This window comes from Schistocerca serialis, chromosome 1 (assembly GCF_023864345.2).
Source record: "Schistocerca serialis cubense isolate TAMUIC-IGC-003099 chromosome 1, iqSchSeri2.2, whole genome shotgun sequence".
Classification (NCBI taxonomy): domain Eukaryota; kingdom Metazoa; phylum Arthropoda; class Insecta; order Orthoptera; family Acrididae; genus Schistocerca; species Schistocerca serialis.
This window is the reverse complement of record NC_064638.1, coordinates 428,097,898-428,117,598: the sequence shown is the minus strand read 5'-3', so window position 1 is coordinate 428,117,598 and position 19,701 is coordinate 428,097,898. Positions and strand designations below refer to the sequence as shown.

General features: G+C 45.2%; 1 protein-coding gene across 1 annotated transcript in view; it reads right to left on the bottom strand.

Moving 5' to 3' along the window:
* Positions 1-16,632, bottom strand: part of LOC126457640 (uncharacterized) — a 72,968-nt gene extending 56,336 nt beyond the window's left edge. The window contains exons 1-2 of the mRNA XM_050094115.1: positions 16,558-16,632; positions 407-574 (exon numbers count right to left, since the gene is read on the bottom strand). Of these exons, the coding sequence (XP_049950072.1) occupies positions 407-574; positions 16,558-16,627 (238 nt within the window). The 5' untranslated portion in view covers positions 16,628-16,632. The remainder of the gene's footprint in view (positions 1-406; positions 575-16,557) is intronic.
* Between the last annotated feature and the right edge of the window lie 3,069 nt (positions 16,633-19,701).

Genomic DNA, 19,701 nt, shown 5'->3' with positions numbered 1-19,701 from the left:
TTTGTAGCACGTCACCTTCGTGGTGTAGCAATTTTAATGGCCAGTAGTGTAGTAAACAACTACGGATACTTGCGACCGCGCGGACCGGACGTAAACAGGACGTCATCGCCGCAGCGCTGCGGAAAGCAGACTGAAGTTAAACCACCGTAGCAGTACGGCTGAGAGAGTTGTATGGTCTATCCTAGTCTAGTATCCTCCCTAACACAAACTTCAGTTCATGTCTTCAGCCTATTTTCCCCTTCTTAAATCGTCAGTGTTGCCGAAACTCTCCAATATTGGCATTTTAATTTATTCCTTCAGTTTCTGTCATTATTGAACATAAAGTTGAGACTCATATGTCTCGAGGAAAAGTGTAATTCTAGCCAAAACGCTTGTTGTGTTTCAAAGAAGGCGACAAAATACCCACCTCGGACGTGACTTTGGTCGCCGGTCTCAATGGAGCGTGTCCAGAGTACGGCCACCGGCTCCACGGAACCCCACTTGAAGCTCCCCTCGCAGATAAGGCCACCCTCGTGGTGGCCCCGGCACCAGAACCAGTTGTACAGCAGGTCGCACGACGGCCACGGCTCTGGCACTGAAAGAGCCAGCCCAGACCACGAGGGTGTGTATCACCACATCGATAGCAGAACTGTAGAATACTTCACCACAGGTTTGGTGTAGACTTGTGTACACTATATTTTTGTCGTTTCTTATACAGTGTCTCTCTCCTAAGAGTCGTCTGTCGCATTTTCTCTGGTGTTTAACAGTTATTTACAACTTCGCTTCTGTTCTCTACAGCTGGAGTCAACCCAGACAATTGCTGCTCATCTCGTCTTTCAGGCGGCGCCCAGTGTCGACGGAAAGCGCCTGATTTGTTTCCCATTACAAACAAAATGAATTTTAAGGAGAAAGTTTTTACACGCCAAATCGATAGATCGGTTCCTGATTGTCTAGTTTGAACGATATGTATTAACAGGGCCACTAAAATACGAAGAAGAACCGGTACTCCATCAGCGACAACATTGCTTTGACCGCGTGATTGCTACCGCCAAGCATGTAGCGCTGCTGAGTCGCTGCACACATCGCTGCTTATTCTTACTGTTTTACTGTCCCTGTTAATGCACATCGATAAAACTAATATCGGACTACGTTGATTTGGGAGCGCACTGTCGAAGGGGCGCATAAAATTCAGATTTAAAAATGGGAAACTCATCGGCGCTTCCTGAAGGCACAGGCCGTTGCATTAAAGACGTGACGAGCGATAATTGTTTGGCTGACTCCAGCGACACAATGCAAAAAAGAGAAATATGTGTCGCAACACCAGTGAAAACGAGCATTACCACTTTTAGGAGACTGAGGTCAAATGACAACACATGTAGAATGTTACCACCGAATTCCTGTGGCGTCATCGAAAATTACTACCAGGTACAGATCGAACAATAGGTGACCTGTGAACCTAATGAAAATGCGGGTGCCATAACTTGTAATTTTCAGCTGGTGTCGTACCCAGCCGATATCGCATACATCAAGAATTCTGAGGAGTGACTTCCTTGATACTGTGCTATTAGAGAAGTAGGTGATTTCATCCTCCCAGAGTCTCTGGAGGAAGTCACTGCCCACATCTGCCACAAGGATCTGCAAGGCATCTGGTGCAAGCCAAGTCACTAAATTGCTGCTGAAGCAGATTGTGCCACAACCAGTTCCTGCAATTTGCAACCGATCCATACCAGTGGTAACCACCAATCAGCATGTTTCCACGCTGGTGCAGTGCTGATACCAAAGGAAGAGAAGGAGCCTTGAAAGCCAACCATCTGTACACCTATCAGTCTACTGCCTGTGCTCTCCACATTCTCTAAGCGACTGCAGTGCAGGCATCTCTTCAACACAATAGGGCTGAAAATCTGGTTCCAGATGACCAGTTTGGATTCTGATGCGGTCACGTGCCATTGAAACAGTTAGTTAGCTGGTGGAAGAAGCACAAGAAGCCTTAGAACACTAGGATACCTAGAGCAGGTATTGTTGGATTTTTCCACGGCATTTCACACCACAGAGGATAATGGGCTTCTGTTCAAATTACTAGAACACGAAGTACCTTTGTCACACGTGCTGCTGCTTAAATTTTATCTGGCTGGCAGAAACTTCCATATGAGGATACAAGGCAGCCGCTCTATGAAAAGACATATTCTGGCTGGAACACCCCAAGAATCAGTCCTTGGCCAGTTCCCTACACACTGTACACAGCTGGTGTACCACCGATCGATGGTGTCCATCTTGTGCTGTACACCGATGACATGGGATCTAAACCAGAAGCGTCAACACCTAGCACCGCTTCCAATCTGCCGCCGAAAATCTAGCAGATTGGACAACGAAATGTAGTCTCCAGTTTAATACTAAGAAAAGCCAAGAAACAGCACCCCTATTGATTTGTAGCACCCGTAGATCGGCGGTGGTGACGATCCATGTACCAGGACTAACATATCTAAGCATTACCTTGAATCAACTGCTGAATTGGGGAAAACATATTAAAGAAATATAAGGAAAATCAATAGGGAGACTTTGTGTCCTTTACCAACTAATCAGTCTGGGTCCACTAATCAGTCACGACTCGGCTGTGGTCTACACAGCTCACTAACTCGTGCAGTATGGAAAATACTTTCATAGCCTGGCATAATGCCTCAGACACGCGCATCAAGAAACTACAGTGCTTGCAGAACAGGACCTTGACGCCCGTCTATCACCTTTCACGAGACTTTTCTTCGAGAGACATCACCGAGATCATTGGAGTTCTCTCTCTCTCTCTCTCTCTCTCTCTCTCTCTCTCTCTCTCTCTCTCTCTCTCTCTCTGCAGATGCGATTAATAGAATGCTCTCATACTTTACACAAAAACGAGGTGGTCATACATCAGTTAATCTGGTTGCTGGGCAATAAAATCCACCACAATGCTCGAATGAGGTGGCTCGATCTTCTCCGCAAGAATTAGCTGTACAGTTGTAAAGCACGAAAACTTTTACATAGGAAGACACAACAATAAAATGAAGACAAGACAAACAACATCAGGCTAATAACCGGAAGCATAACTTAAGCAGTTGATGAACTCCAAGACCCCCGGGACATGGGGTCCACAGATGGCGAGGAAGATGCGCTGTATTTGGGAAACCATTCTAGCGACGACACAGGCAGCAAATGGAGAAATCATCTACCATGAGCGACTCCGACGAATTGCAGATTGTTATGGCGTGACATGAGAACGAGCACCCCAGAAAAGGCAAAGTCGATCGGCTGTTTGAATATTATTTCGTGAGCATCTATCGAAAGTGGTCCGAGCGATGTGGAGCAGTGGTTAGCACACTGGACTCGCATTTGGAAAGACGACGGTTCAAACCTGCGCCTAGCCATCGCTTCAGGGAAATTCTGGGATGGTTCCTCTGACGGGCCCGATCGATTTCCTTCCCAGTCCTTCCCTAATCCGAACTTCTGCTCCATCTCTAATGACCTCATTGTCAATGGGACGTTAAACACTAATCTTCTCCTCCTCGAAAGTGCTTGAAGGACAGTGAAACCATGAGCAAGCGGCTAAGTGTTTTACGTCCAGATCACATCAAAGAGGATGGCCCGCTCTGAAAAGCGGGATAGGTGGCGATCTGTAGTAGATGGCATCTTCCAGCAGAATAACACCGTCACAAAGCTATAACCATTCTACAGCGGTTTGAGGAGTATGACAGTCATTTGATGTGTTGCCCACCAAATTCGCCTGAGCTGAACCCAACCGAACACACCTTCGACACTATCTGGTGCCAGCACCATGCCCCCAAACCACCGGCTCGTAATTTACAGAATTTACGAAAACTGTGTGACCAGTGCGCAAACATATGGCGCGATATACCTTCGGAAACCTGCCAGGGACTTGAATCCGTGTACGCGGAGTTGCCGCCGTATTTCGTTCCAAAAGTAGGCCAACACGTTACTGAAAAAGTGCTCACAATGTATTGGCACAATAGTGTATCCTCTCTGGCACTGTATGCCACAGTCCTCCACCATCTCCAATCCTTCAGTAGGGTTGTTACCACATATAGGGGAGTACCTTTGGTAGTAGTGTCTGGAAATAACTGATGGAAACATCAGTGGCAGCGAAGTTTGCATTTAGTCCTGCCTGCGTACTCAAGTAGTCAGTGCAGAGAGCGACCTTTATTTTGCTTTAGGATCGAGATATGATTTTTGGTCCGTATATCAGCTATCTAGCTGTGATCGAAGGAAAGGAAAATGCGCTAGTGCGAGTTCTCTAAGATCTATGTTACTCTTTCCACAGAAGAAGAGCTCATCGATTCTAGTTACAAGAGATAAATTTCTGAGGCTGCTCTAAATAAGAAGGAAATAAATGTTCGACACCGAGTATGGCACAAAATTTTCAGATGACTTGAAATATTCGGAGATAAGTAAATGTAACTATCTAAATTTTAATGTTTTCGCTTTTTGATTCTTATATTTCCTCCAGAACATTTATTAGAATGAAATCAAGGTGTGACTCATTGTGATACGCAGACATCGCAGAATTTTCAGAACAACACGGCGTACCAAATAAATATTTTCTATGAACTGAGGAAAGAGTCGCTGCAGCAAGCAAAGGTGTCCCAAGGTGGTGCTGTTTCACTAGAAATAACTAAAGCTTGAAGAAAGATGATAAAAAAATTAACTTGCAAATGAGATGTCTTTGAAGCTAGGCAATTCATCAAAGCTTAAACGATGTTGTAAAGGATGTATTTCACAAGAAAGACAAGATATGAAAGCCACAGACCTATAAGTGAATTCCGTAATACACAAAAATTTAAATAAATTATTAGAATTGTAAAATGACCATCGGATTTAAATTAAACAAAGCAGAAGCTTGTTTCAGAAGTCGATATAGTGCAAGGGACCATTTGTGACTCGTGATTCAAATAGTAGAAAGGAGTAATGAACATTGTTTATCACTGACAGGAATACAAAGATCTTCAGGAAGCTTTTTACTCAACTTAAAAAAATCTGTACCTGTATCCCTTAACAAATAAGTGATTAATTCAAACAGTGTTAATATAATGAATAATTACAAACACACACAGCAATTCTCAATTTCTTATTAAACTTCAGCAGTATAATGGGTATTTCCGAACTAACAATTCAGTTGGGTAAGGGCTTTCCACACCATAGAAACTATTATCAGAGCAGTCCTTGGGAGTGATGTGAGGTTTGTAACTGGAGACACGAAGAATAAATATTTGTTAACAGAACACCTCGGTTTTGTTGATGATGTGTTATTTACCTCTAACGCAGATAAATCTGAGCAACAAATAGTACAACATAATTAAGCAAATTTGAAAGTAGACTAATAAATAATTTATTATGTAAATAAAGTACTCTATACATCTAATGTAAAATAATACAATGTAACAAACTAGAACACAGAACGAGTTGACGAATTTCAGCATCCAGGATAGATGAAGATAATGACTTAAGTGGCTATAAAAAGAATACACCGAAATTGATGATGGCTTCGAGAGCTGATAGTAGGATAAGAGTAAATAAGCTACATGTGTCTGAAACGGAATGTGTTTTGACACGGAAATCCGTTCAAAACTTGAAGGCTGCATAGTGAATAGTAGACACAGTCTCCTAGGAAAATGTTTTAAAAGATAGGATAAGAAATTAATGAATCAGGGGAATGTGGAGTGGATGACCTAATTATGAATCTGATGAAAATATGATGGATTTTGTAGGCTAAAGGATGTGTGATGGACTGAGGAAATTATGTGAAAGAGTTCAACAGATAAGAAAAGAACAGACGTAAAAGGTCGGTAAAGGACATTCGAAAATACGAGGAGAAATATGCATAAGGTGCAAGACTGTAGTGAATGAGAATATCTGGAGGAGGTATCTATGCAACGGTGAAAGTAAAGTGACTAACGATAATTATGATGAAGTTTCATGGCACAGTAAACTCTACGGAATGACTTATATTACTATTAGTGGAAGCAATGCTTGTTATTGTTTTGTTGTAATGATATTCAGTTCGTAGACTGGCTTGATGCAACTCTCCACGCTAGTATAACCTGTTCAGACCTCTTCATCTCCGCATAACTACTGGAATCACATCCATTTCAACTTTCTTACTATGTTCATCCCTCTATCTTCCTGCACAATTTATATTCCCCACACTTTCCTTTATTACCAAACTGGAAACTCCCAGATGCCCTAATGTGTCCTATCAACTTATCCCTTGCTTTAGCCAAGTTGTATCACAAATTTATTTTTCCTGGGTTCGCTTTAATTTCTCTAAATTAGTTACTCAATATTCTCCTTCCAATCTTCAGCATTCTTCAGTCTCGCCGCATTTTAAAACCTCTATTCTGTTCCTGCCCAAACTGCTTGTCATATGCGTTAAACTTCTGTACACTGCTAAATACCTTCAGTAAACAATCCCTAACATTTAAATTTATATTAGATGTTAACTAATTCTTCTTTTTCAGAAATTATTTTCTTCCTATAACTAGACTGCATTTTATATCCACTCTACTTCGGTCATCATCAGTTATCCTACTGTCTAAACAGCAAAAATGGTCAAGTCATTTTAGTGTTTCATTTCCTTGTCTATTTGTCACCATCGGCTGATTTAATTCGGCATCATTCCAACATCCTTCTTTCACTTTTTTTACTGTTCATCTAACTTCTATTCAAGGTACTATCCATTCCGTTCAACTGCTCTTCCCCTTACACAATTACAGTATCGTCGTCAAGTCTCAAAGTTTTAATTTCTTCTCCCTGAACTTTAATTCTCTTCCCAAATTTCTCCTATTTCCTTTACTGCTTGCTCAATGTACAGATTGAATAATTTCGAGTATATTCTACATGCCTGTTTCACAGCCTCCGCTCTAGTTCTTTCCTTTACGTCTATCGATACGCATAAAAGAAGTCTGGTTTTTGAGCAAGTGCTATAAAACATTTCTCTCCCTGTACTTTATCCATACTATCTTTAGAATACCAAAGAGTGTATTGCATTCAACTTTTTCTAAATTTTTCTATATCTACAAATGGTGTAAACGCAATTTTATCTTTCTCTGACATATCTTGTAAAATACACTACTGGCCATTAAAATTGCTACACGACGAAGATGACGTGCTACAGACGCGAAATTTAACCGACAGGAAGACAACGCTATGATATGCAAATGATTAGCTTTTCAGAGCATTCACACAAGGTTGGCGCTGGTGGCGACACCTATAACGTGCTGACGTGAGGAAAGTTTCCGACCGATTTCTCATACACAAACAGCAGTTGATCGGCGTTGCCTGGTGAAACGTTGTTGTGATGCTTCGTGTAATGAGGAGAAATGCGTACCATCACGTTCCCGACTTTGATAAAGGTCGGATTGTAGCCGATCGCGATTGCGGTTTATCGTATCGCGACATTGCTGCTCGCGTTGGTCGAGATCCAATGACTGTTAGCAGAATATGGAATAGGTGGGTTCAGGAGGGTAATAAGGAACGTCGTGCTGGATCGCAACAGGCTCGTATCACTAGCAGACGAGATGACAGGCATGTTATCCGCATGGCTGTAACGGATCGTGCAGCCACGTCTCGATCCCTGAATCAACAGATGGGTACGTTTGCAAGACAACAACCATCTGCACGAACAGTTCGACGACGTTTGCAGCAGCATGGACTATCATCTCGGAGACCATGGCTGCGGTTACCCTTGGCGCTGCATCACTGACAGGAGCGCCTGCGATGGTGTACTCAACGACGAACCTGGGTGCACGAATGGCAAAACGTCATTTTGTCGGATGAATCCAGGTTCTGTTTACAGCATCATGATGGTCGCATCCGTGTTTGGCGACATCGCGGTGAACGCACAGTGAAAGCGTGTATTCGTCATCGCCATACTGGCGTATCACCGTGCGTTATGGTATGGAGTGCCATTGGTTGCACGTCTCGGTCACCTCTTGTTCGCATTGAGGGCACTTTGAACAGTGGACGTTACATTTCAGATGAGATACGACCCGTGACTACTCTTCATTCGCTCCCTACATTTCAGCACGATAATGCACGACCGCATGTTGCAGGTCCTGTACGGGGCCTTTCTGGATACAGAAAATGTTCGACTGCTGCCCTGGCCAGCATACTGTCTGTTGTGGACTGGCCAGACAGCCAATCCACTATGACCGGTAGCCGAAAGGCACGCGTTAAGCTCACGCAGGCTGGCGTGAGGTCTGGAACTGGACAATGTCTTGAGACTAGCAAAAAAGGTACGTAGCTTCTGGAATACTTAACTTTAATCCGTAATTGGTGAACATCGCTCTTGACGGTACATGCATCACAAGATAAATAGCAAATGATAATGGCGCCTTGCTAGGTCGTAGCAAATGACGTAGCTGAAGGCTATGCTAACTATCGTCTCGGCAAATGAGAACGTAATTTGTCAGTGAACCATCGCTAGCAAAGTCGGCTGTACAACTGGGCGAGTGCTAGGAAGCCTCTCTAGACCTGCCGTGTGGCGGCGCTCGGTCTGCAATCACTGATAGTGGCGACACGCGGGTCAGACGTATACTACCGGACCGCAGCCGATTTAAAGGCTACCACCTAGCAAGTGTGGTGTCTGGCGGTGACACCACACTGTCCAAATCTCTCACCAATTGAAAACGTCTGGTCAATGATGGCCGAGCAACTGGCTCGTCACAATACGCCAGTCACTACTCTTGATGAACTGTGGTATCGTGTTGAAGCTGCATGGGCAGCTGTACCTGTGCACGCCATCCAAGCTCTGTTTGACTCAATGCCCAGGCGTATCAAGGCTGTTTTTACGGCCAGAGGTGGTTGTTCTGGGTACTGATTTCTCAGTATATATGCAACCAAATTGCGTGAAAATGTAATCACATGTTAGTTCCAGTATAATATATTTGTCCAATGAATACCCGTTTATCATCTGCATTTCTTCTTGGTGTAGCAATTTTAATGGCCAGTAGTGTAAGTCGCTCGGGGAATATTGCCACATGTGTTCCCACATTTTTCGGAACCCAAATTGATCTTCCCCGATTTCGGTTTCTATCGGTTACGGTATTTCATTCATTATTCTGTAAATAATTCGTGACAATATTTTATAGCCATGACTTAGTAGACTGGGAGAATCAAACGTTTATAACGGGTGGCAGGGATAAAGAATCCAGTGAAATTTTTTAAGTGCATTATCTGAAAACTACCTTGAGCACTTAAACAGAGGACCGACTCGTGGTGATAGCATATTAGACCTTCTGGTGACAAACAGACCCGAACTATTTGAAACAGTTAACGCAGAACAGGGAATCAGCGATCATAAAGCGGTTACTGCATCGATGATTTCAGCCGTAAATAGAAATATTAAAAAGGTAGGAAGATTTTTCTGTTTAGCAAAAGTGACAAAAAGCACATTTCAGAGTACTTGACGGCTCAACACGAAAGTTGTCTCAAGTACAGATAGTGTTGAGGATCAGTGGACAAAGTTCAAAACCATCTTACAATATGCATTAGATGAGTATGTGCCAAGCAAGATCGTAAGAGATGGAAAAGAGCCACCGTGGTACAACAACCGAGTTAGAAAACTGCAAAGGGAACTTCACAGCAAACATAAACATAGCCAAAGCCTTGCAGACAAACAAAAATTACGCGAAGCGAAATCTAGTGTGAGGAAGGCTATGCGAGAGGCGTTCAATGAGTTCGAAAGTAAAGTTATATGTACTGACTTGGCAGAAAATCCTACGAAATTTTGGTCTTATGTCAAAGCGGTAGGTGGATCAAAACAAAATGTCCAGACACTCTGTGACCAAAGTGGTACTGAAACAGAGGATGACAGACTAAAGGCCGAAATGCTAAATGTCTTTTTCCAAAGCTGTTTCACAGAGGAAGACTGCACTGTAGTTCCTTCTCTAGATTTTCGCACAGATGACAAAGTGGTAAATATCGAAATAGATGACAGAGGGATAGAAAAGCAATTAAAATCGCTCAAAAGAGGAAAGGCCGCTGGACCTGATGGGATACCAGTACGCGAGGATTTTGCCCCCCCCCCCCCCCCCCCCCTTCTTGCAGCGGTGTACCGTAGGTCTCTAGAAGAGCGTAGCGTTCCAAAGGATTGGAAAGGGGCAGAGGTCATCCCCGTTTTCAAGAAGGGACGTCAAACTATAGACCTATATCTCTAACGTGTGCTCCCTGTCGCCGTTGGATAAGCAGCTGCCAGCAGGAAGTCGTATACTCCTAGCTCACTTATTTGTTACATAGTTTAATTCTTAATTTCTTTGCGTGTTTGTGGTACTTGCATTGTTTAATTCATAAATTTCGGGCGTATTATAGTATTTGAGAGTTGTAGCATCGCGTTTTAGTACCTGAATAGTGTAAAATCGCGTAGTCTCCTTCCGCCGCAGAGTAGTGTGTCAACAATGCGCAAGTAGCAGCATTACTGCATTTACTAGGCAATCTTGTATTTTAATAACCGTTTAAATTTTGTGTCGATTTGTTTGTGCTCTCTGTAGATTAGTTCAGACGTTCTTTGCACAACAGTTTTTAGCATGGATAGGGATTGCAACTGCTGTGTTCGGATGCAGGCTGAGTTGGCATCCCTTCGCTCCCAGCTTCAGGCAGTGTTGGCTTCGGTCATACAGCTTGAGGCTGTTGCCAATGGGCATCACTGTGGGGGTCCAGATGGGGGATTGTCGGGGACGGCCAGCTCGTCCCACGCATCCCCCCATCGGACTAAGACTGTGGCTGCCCGAGATACTGCCCACATTGAGGCTGATCCCTCACCTGTGGTAGAGTGGGAGGTCGTCTCGAGGTGTGGCAGGGGGCGAAAGACATTCCGGAGGGTTGAACGGAAGGCCTCTCCAGTTTGTCTGACGAACCGGTTTCAGGCTCTGTGTCAGGCTGATACAGATCTTCGGCCAGACATGGCTGCTTGTCCTGTTCCAGAAGTTGCCCCTCAGTCTGCAAGATCCGGGCAGTCACAGAGGGTGAATCCGGGCGGTCGCAGAGGGTGGGTTTACTGGTAGTTGGGAGCTCCAATGTCAGGTATGTAATGGGGCCCCATAGGGATATGGCAGCAAGAGAAGGGAAGAAAACCAATGTGCACTCCGTGTGCATACCGGGGGGAGTCATTCCGATGTGGAAAGGGACCTTCCAGATGCCATGAAGGGTACAGGGTGCACCCATCTGCAGGTGGTCGCTCATGTCGGCACCAATGATGTGTGTCGCTATGGATCGGAGGAAATCCTCTCTGGCTTCCGGCGGCTATCTGATTTGGTGAAGACTGCCAGTCTCGCTAGCGGGATGAAAGCAGAGCTCACCATCTGCAGCATCGTCGACAGGACTGACTGCGGACCTTTGGTACAGAGCCGAGTGGAGGGTCTGAATCAGAGGCTGAGACGGTTCTGCGACCGTGTAGGCTGCTGATTCCTCGACTTGCGCCATAGGGTGGTGGGCTTTCGGGTTCCGCTGGATAGGTCAGGAGTCCACTACACGCAGCAAGCGGCTACACGGGTAGCAGGGGTTGTTTGGCGTGGACTGGGCGGTTTTTTAGGTTAGATGGCCTCGGGCAAGTACAGAAAGGGCAACAGCCTCAAAGAGTGCGGGGCAAAGTCAGGACATGCGGGGACCACGCAGCAATCGGTATTGTAATTGTAAACTGTCGAAGCTGCATTGGTAAAGTACCGGAACTTCAAGCGCTGATAGAAAGCACCGAAGCTGAAATCGTTATAGGTACAGAAAGCTGGCTGAAACCAGAGATAAATCCTGCCGAAATTTCTACAAAGGCACAGACAGTGTTTGGAGAGGATAGATTGCATGCAACCGGTGGTGGCGTGTTTGTCGCTGTTAGTAGTAGTTTATCCTGTAGTGAAGTATAAGTGGATAGTTCCTGTGAATTATTATGGGTGGAGGTGACACTCAACAACCGAGCTAGGTTAATAATTGGCTCCTTTTACCGACCTCCCGACTCAGCAGCATTAGTGGCAGAACAAGTGAGAGAAAATTTGGGATACATTTCACATAAATTTTCTCAGCATGTTATAGTCTTAGGTTGAGATTTCAATTTATCAGATATAGACTGGGACACTCAGATGTTTAGGACGAGTGGTAGGGACAGAGCATCGAGTGACATTATACTGAGTGCACTATCCGAAAATTACCTCGAGCAATTAAACAGAGAACCGACTCGTGGAGATAACATCTTTGACCTACTGATAACAAACAGACCCGAACTTTTCGACTCTGTAAGCGCAGAACAGGGAATCAGTGATCATAAGGCCGCTGCAGCATCCCTGAATATGGAAGTTAATAGGAATTTAAAAAAGTAAGGAAGGTTTATCTGTTTAGCAAAAGTAATACGAGGCAGATTTCAGACTACCTAACAGATCAAAACGAAAATCTCTGTTCCGACACTGACAATGTTGAGTGTTCATGGAAAAAGTTCAAGGCAATCGTAAAATGCGTTTTAGACAGGTACGTGCCGAGTAAAACTGTGAGGGACGGGAAAAACCCACCGTGGTACAACAACAAAGTTAGGAAACTACTGCGAAAGCAAAGAGAGCTTCACTCCAAGTTTAAACGCAGCCAAAACCTCTCAGACCAACAGAAGCTAAACGATGTCAAAGTTAGCGTAAGGAGGGTTATGCGTGAAGCGTTCAGTGAATTCGGAAGTAAAATTCTATGTACCGACTTGACAGAAAATCCTAGGAAGTTCTGGTCTTACGTTAAATCAGTAAGTGGCTCGAAACAGAATATCCAGACACTCCGGGATGATGATGGCATTGAAACAGAGGATGACAAGCGTAAAGTTGAAATACTAAACACCTCTTTCCGAAGCTGTTTCACAGAGGAAGACCGCACTGCAGTTCCTTCTCTAAATCCTCGCACAAACGAAAAAATGGCTGACATCGAAATAAGTGTCCAAGGAATAAAAAAGCAACTGGAATCACTCAACAGAGGCAAGTCCACTGGACCTGACGGGATACCAATTCGATTCTACACAGAGTACGCGAAAGAACTTGCCCCCCTTCTAACAGCCGTGTACCGCAAGTCTCTAGAGGAACGGAAGCTTCCAAATGATTGGAAAAGAGCACAGGTAGTCCCAGTCTTCAAGAAGGGTCGTCGAGCAGATGCGCAAAACTATAGACCTATATCTCTGACATCGACCTGTTGTAGAATTTCAGAACATGTTTTTTGCTCGAGTATCATGTCTTTTTTGGAAACCCAGAATCCACTCTATAGGAATCAACATGGATTCCGGAAACAGCGATCGTGTGAGACCCAACTCCCTTTATTTGTTCATGAGACCCAGAAAATATTAGATACAGGCTCCCAGGTAGATGCTATTTTCCTTGACTTCCGGAAGGCGTTCGATACAGTTCCGCACTGTCGCCTGATAAACAAAGTAAGAGCCTACGGAATATCAGACCAGCTGTGTGGCTGGATTGAAGAGTTTTTAGCAAACAGAACACAGTATGTTGTTATCAATGGATAGACGTCTACAGACGTTAAAGTAACCTCTGGCGTGCCACAGGGGAGTGTTATGGGACCATTGCTTTTCACAATATATATAAATGACCTATTAGATAGTGTCGGAAGTTCCAACGGCTTTTCGCGGATGATGCTGTAGTATACAGAGAAGTTGCAGCATTAGAAAGTTGTAGCGAAATGCAGGAAGATCTGCAGCGGATAGGCACTTGGTGCAGGGAGTGGCAACTGACCCTTAACATAGACAAATGTAATGTATAGCGAATACATAGAAAGAAGGATCCTTTATTGTATGATTATATGATAACGGAACAAACACTGGTAGCAGTTACTTCTGTAAAATGTCTGGGAGTATGCGTGCGGAACGATTTGAAGTGGAATTATCATATTAAATTGTTGGTAAGGCGGGTACCAGGCTGAGATTCATTGGGAGAGTCCTTAGGAAATGTAGTCCATCAACAAAGGAGGTGGCTTACAAAACACTCGTTCGACCTATACTTGAGTATTGCTCATCAGTATGGGATCCGTACCAGATCGGTTTGACGGAGGAGATAGAGAATATCCAAAGAAGAGCGACGCGTTTCGTCACAGTGTTATTTGGTAACCGTGATAGCGTTACGGAGATGTTTAGCAAACTCAAGTGGCAGACTCTGCAAGAGAGGCGCTCTGCATCGCGGGGTAGCTTCCTCGCCAGGTTTCGAGAGGGTCCGTTTCTGGATGAGGTATCGAATATATTGCTTCCCCCTACTTATACCTCCCGAGGAGATCACGAAAGTAAAATTAGAAAGATTCGTGCGCGCACGGAGGCTTTCAGACAGTCGTTCTTCCCGCGAACCATACGCGACTGGAACAGAAAAGGGAGGTAATGACAGTGGCACGTAAAGTGCCCTCCGCCACACACCGTTGGGTGGCTTGCGGAGTATAAATGTAGATGTAGATGTAACGTCGATTGGCTGTAGAATTTTGGAACACGTGTTATGTTCTAGCATAATGACTTTTCTGGAGACTAGCAATCTACTCTGTAGGAATCAGCATGGGTTTCGAATAAGACGATCGTGTGAAACCCAGCTCGCGCTATTCGTCCACGAGACTCAGAGGGCCATAGACACGGGTTCCCAGGTAGATGCAGAGTTTCTTGACTTCCGCAAGGCGTTGGATACAGTCCCCCACAGTCGTTTAATGAACAAAGTAAGGGCATATGGACTATCAGACCAATTGTGTGATTGGATTGAAGAGTTCCTAGATAACAGAACGCAGCATGTCATTCTCAATGGAGAGAAGTCTTCCGAAGTAAGAGTGATTTCAGGTGTGCCGCAGGGCAGTGTCGTAGGACCGTTGCTATTCACAATATACATAAATGACCTTGTGGATGACATCGGAAGTTCACTGAGGCTTTTTGCAGATGGTGCTGTGGTGTATCGAGAGGTTGTAACAATGGAAAATTGTACTGAAATGCAGGAGAATCTGCAACGAATTGATGCATGGTGCAGGGAATGGCAATTGTATCTCAATGTAGACAAGTGTAATGTGCTGCGAATACATAGAAAGAAAGATCCTTTATTATTTAGCTACAATATAGCAGGTCAGCAACTGGAAGCAGTTAATTCCATAAATTATCTGGGAGTAGGCATTAGGAGTGATTTAAAATGGAATGATCATATAAAGTTGATCGGTGGTAAAGTAGATGCCAGACAGATTCATTGGAAGAATTCTAAGGAAATGCAATCCGAAAACAAAGGAAGTAGGTTACAGTACGCTTGTTCGCCCACTGCTTGAATATTGCTCACCATTGTGGGATCCGTACCAGATAGGGTTGATAGAAGAGAGAGAGAAGATCCAACGGAGAGCAGCGCGCTTCGATACAGTATCATTTAGTAATCGCGAAAGCGTTACGGAGCTGATAGATTAACTCCAGTGGAAGACTCTGCAGGAGAGATGCTCAGTACCTCGGTGCGGGCTTTTGTTGAAGTTTCTAGAACATACCTTCACCGAGGAGTCAAGCAGTATATTGCTCCCTCCTACGTATGTCTCGCGAAGAGACAGTGAGGATAAAATCAGAGAGATTAGAGCCCACACAGAGGCGTACCGACAATCTTTCTTTCCACGAACAATACGAGACTGGAATAGAAGGGAGAACCGATAGAGGTACTCAAAGTACCGTCCGCCACACACCGTCAGGTGGCTTGCGGAGTATGGATGTAGATGTAGATGTAGAATATTGTAACAAAGTAAATGGCAACATTTAACCATACAGTAGAAAGGTATGCATCCAGTAAAAATAACGGATGTAGTTCCTCTTTGCTCAGCCGTTCACAGTACCTGTATGGCAAGGCCATGCTGGATAACTTTACAAGGCCACATCAGGAGATCTGAGGAACTGTTGCCCCTGTAAGCACTGAAGAGACTGCTGCCCCTCTTCAGGGACCATAGGTTAATCTGACCTACCCACAGATACGCCTCCATTGTGACTACAACAGTGGTACAGCTACCTGCACATGGCTGAAGCAACCGAGGGAGTTATCGCAATGATTAGCACACAGGCCATCCAGTTTTAGGTTTCCTGGGATTTCAGTAAATCAGTCCAGAAAAATGCCAGGATGGTTCCCTTGAAAGGGCACGGCCGATTTTCGTCCCCATCCTTGAAATAGTCCAAGCTTGTGCACTGTTTCTGATTGTATCTATGTGGATGGATGCTAAGCCTTAATCTTCCTTCCATCAATGAGGCACGTAGTCACATCACCTCCGCAAGGTCTATGATTCATGGAGAGAGTAAATGCATACCTTTAAAAAAAAAAGGCCACAGATAATACCCAAGTGGCTTACATGTCTTTACGTTCGGGACGGAAACAGTATCTCCTAGACAGATATGTTTCAGTATTATCATACAATCTGTCTTCCATATTCTACGCTCACAACGGTGAAATACATTAACAACCGCATCCCCGTTGCCTAAATGAGTCTTCCCACTATCTAACTGTATTTACTATGTAGACGGGCATTTAATGATGCCAATTCCGTCCAAGATGTTCGCTCAGACTGGATGATATGCCGTGTATTTGCCTATATAGAACTTACAATGGGCCGCAGTTGGACAGCATAGCGTTGCCAGAAGAGCTACGATCGCAGGCAGCATCGATGGTGTCATCGTCAGCGCAGAATACCAACTGCGCCACAGCCAAAACTGAACTTTTCCGAGGCAGACACGCTTACGTTCCCCGATAAGACTAGGCGTGCGACTGGTCATGGCTTGCCAAGACTGTGATAAGCACGTATTAGACGTGCTGTTAAGTTAAACCGAAATATTCGCTGTTAGCTGGTGACCACAAATGGACCAAGTGTATATACACTCCTGGAAATTGAAATAAGAACACCGTGAATTCATTGTCCCAGGAAGGGGAAACTTTATTGACACATTCCTGGGGTCAGATACATCACATGATCACACTGACAGAACCACAGGCACATAGACACAGGCAACAGAGCATGCACAATGTCGGCACTAGTACAGTGTATATCCACCTTTCGCAGCAATGCAGGCTGCTATTCTCCCATGGAGACGATCGTAGAGATGCTGGATGTAGTCCTGTGGAACGGCTTGCCATGCCATTTCCACCTGGCGCCTCAGTTGGACCAGCGTTCGTGCTGGACGTGCAGACCGCGTGAGACGACGCTTCATCCAGTCCCAAACATGCTCAATGGGGGACAGATCCGGAGATCTTGCTGGCCAGGGTAGTTGACTTACACCTTCTAGAGCACGTTGCGTGGCACGGGATACATGCGGACGTGCATTGTCCTGTTGGAACAGCAAGTTCCCTTGCCGGTCTAGGAATGGTAGAACGATGGGTTCGATGACGGTTTGGATGTACCGTGCACTATTCAGTGTCCCCTCGACGATCACCAGTGGTGTACGGCCAGTGTAGGAGATCGCTCCCCACACCATGATGCCGGGTGTTGGCCCTGTGTGCCTCGGTCGTATGCAGTCCTGATTGTGGCGCTCACCTGCACGGCGCTAAACACGCATACGACCATCATTGGCACCAAGGCAGAAGCGACTCTCATCGCTGAGGACGACACGTCTCCATTCGTCCCTCCATTCACGCCTGTCGCGACACCACTGGAGGCAGGCTGCACGATGTTGAGGCGTGAGCGGAAGACGGCCTAACGGTGTGCGGGACCGTAGCCCAGCTTCATGGAGACGGTTGCGAATGGTCCTCGCCGATACCCCAGGAGCAACAGTGACCCTAATTTGCTGGGAAGTGGCGGTGCGGTCCCGTACGGCACTGCGTAGGATCCTACGGTCTTGGCGTGCATCCGTGCGTCGCTGCGGTCCGGTCCCAGGTCGACGGGCACGTGCACCTTCCGCCGACCACTGGCGACAACATCGATGTACTGTGGAGACCTCACGCCCCACGTGTTGACCAATTCGGCGGTACGTCCACCCGGCCTCCCGCATGCCCACCATACGCCCTCGCTCGAAGTCCGTCAACTGCACATACGGTTCACGTCCACGCTGTCGCGGCATGCTACCAGTGTTAAAGACTGCGATGGAGCTCCGTATGCCACGGCAAACTGGCTGACACTGACGGCGGCGGTGCACAAATGCTGCGCAGCTAGCGCCATTCGACGGCCAACACCGCGGTTCCTGGTGTGTCCGCTGTGCCGTGCGTGTGATCATTGCTTGTACAGCCCTCTCGCAGTGTCCGGAGCAAGTATGGTGGGTCTGACACACCGGTGTCAATGTGTTCTTTTTTCCATTTCCAGGAGTGTAAATCTACAACTATACTCCACGTGAGAACGTGGTAATTTCCGTTATTCTTATTATCACCATGTAACACTGCTGCTTCGAATTTTGCCGTAAGATATGTGTTACGAGGGATTTAGAAGTGATAACAGCAAAAACAATGGAGTGTAAATGTTTGTGCAACCGGAGAAATTTTGCGCCTGGGACTAAAAACATCTTGCATGAATATTGTAGATAAAAAACAACTGGGACTAATAAAGCAGTTTGTATGTGTTCTTCCACGAGACAGACCCTGCTTTAAGTACCTTTCTATGAAATTGCCCTTCATCAGTCAGGAATAATTGATTCCTGGAATTTTTGTTGGTCCTCGGATTTACAAAATGAAGAAAGGTCAGGAATTTGATGGTACAATAGAGAAGCAGTATTTTCTTTGGAGAAATTTGGAAACTTTGTGGCTATAACTGACTTTACAGACGTCTGAAGTTACGCTGACGTCTGGGAGTTGCTCTCTTCCAAAAATCGCCGCCTGTGGGCCCTGGCAGTGGTCACCTATTTCTTGAGACGGACCATGGTTGAAGTGCGACTTCACGACGGCACCGTTAATCGCAAGCATGCAACCAGAAGTGTCTACGGTATCAGCTTTGAAAGAATAAAAGCCTGAATGTACAGTGAGGTGGATAGCATTTCTGAAGCACTAGAAACATGGTCAAGGTCAAGATATTCCACCTGTAGGACCAAAAAAAAACACCATTTGTCAATGTTACACTTCAGATTGAATTGTTGAACAATAGCAAACAGAGTAAAAGAGTCCAAATAGTTCACTGTGCCAGGTACATACCACGTCAGCTGTTTGAAGTACCTTTGAAAACTAGCTGGCGCACTGACAATGCCAAAAGGAAGCCTTTTATAGCAGAATAGACCAAATGGAATGTCAGTCACCAGAATTTTACGTGAAGCCCCGTCCAGAGAGAGATGAGGATAAGCATCTCACAAATCACTCTTAGCAAAAACGTTGCGGCCTGTGAGGCTCGCTATATCATCCACTTTCGGAACTGGATAGATATCATGGTTGACTGTGCGTTAACTGTAACCTTGAAGCCACCACAAACCCGAAGTGCTCCACTCGGTTTTTCCACAATAAGCTCAGGGTGGTCCTCTGAACCCTAGTGACTGCAATAAGAATCCCCTCTTTTTGGATGTATCTGTAGCTTACTCTGGAGAGCGAAGATAATATTCCGAGCTGTGCTGAAGCGAGAAACTGTCGTTGGAAGGAGGGTAACATCAGCCTCAGATTCAGTGACGCCGACGATAGGGTGAGAAAACACTGACTTGCACGTGGAACGGAAGCCGTTTAAGTATGAGTTTGCCCTTGACGGGTGAACGCTGTAGATGGAGTCGTATACTTGCAAGCCCAAAGCGTTAAAAAGGTTGAAACCAAGGACGTTTGTGCCTCCTTCAATGTTAACCACCAAGATGTC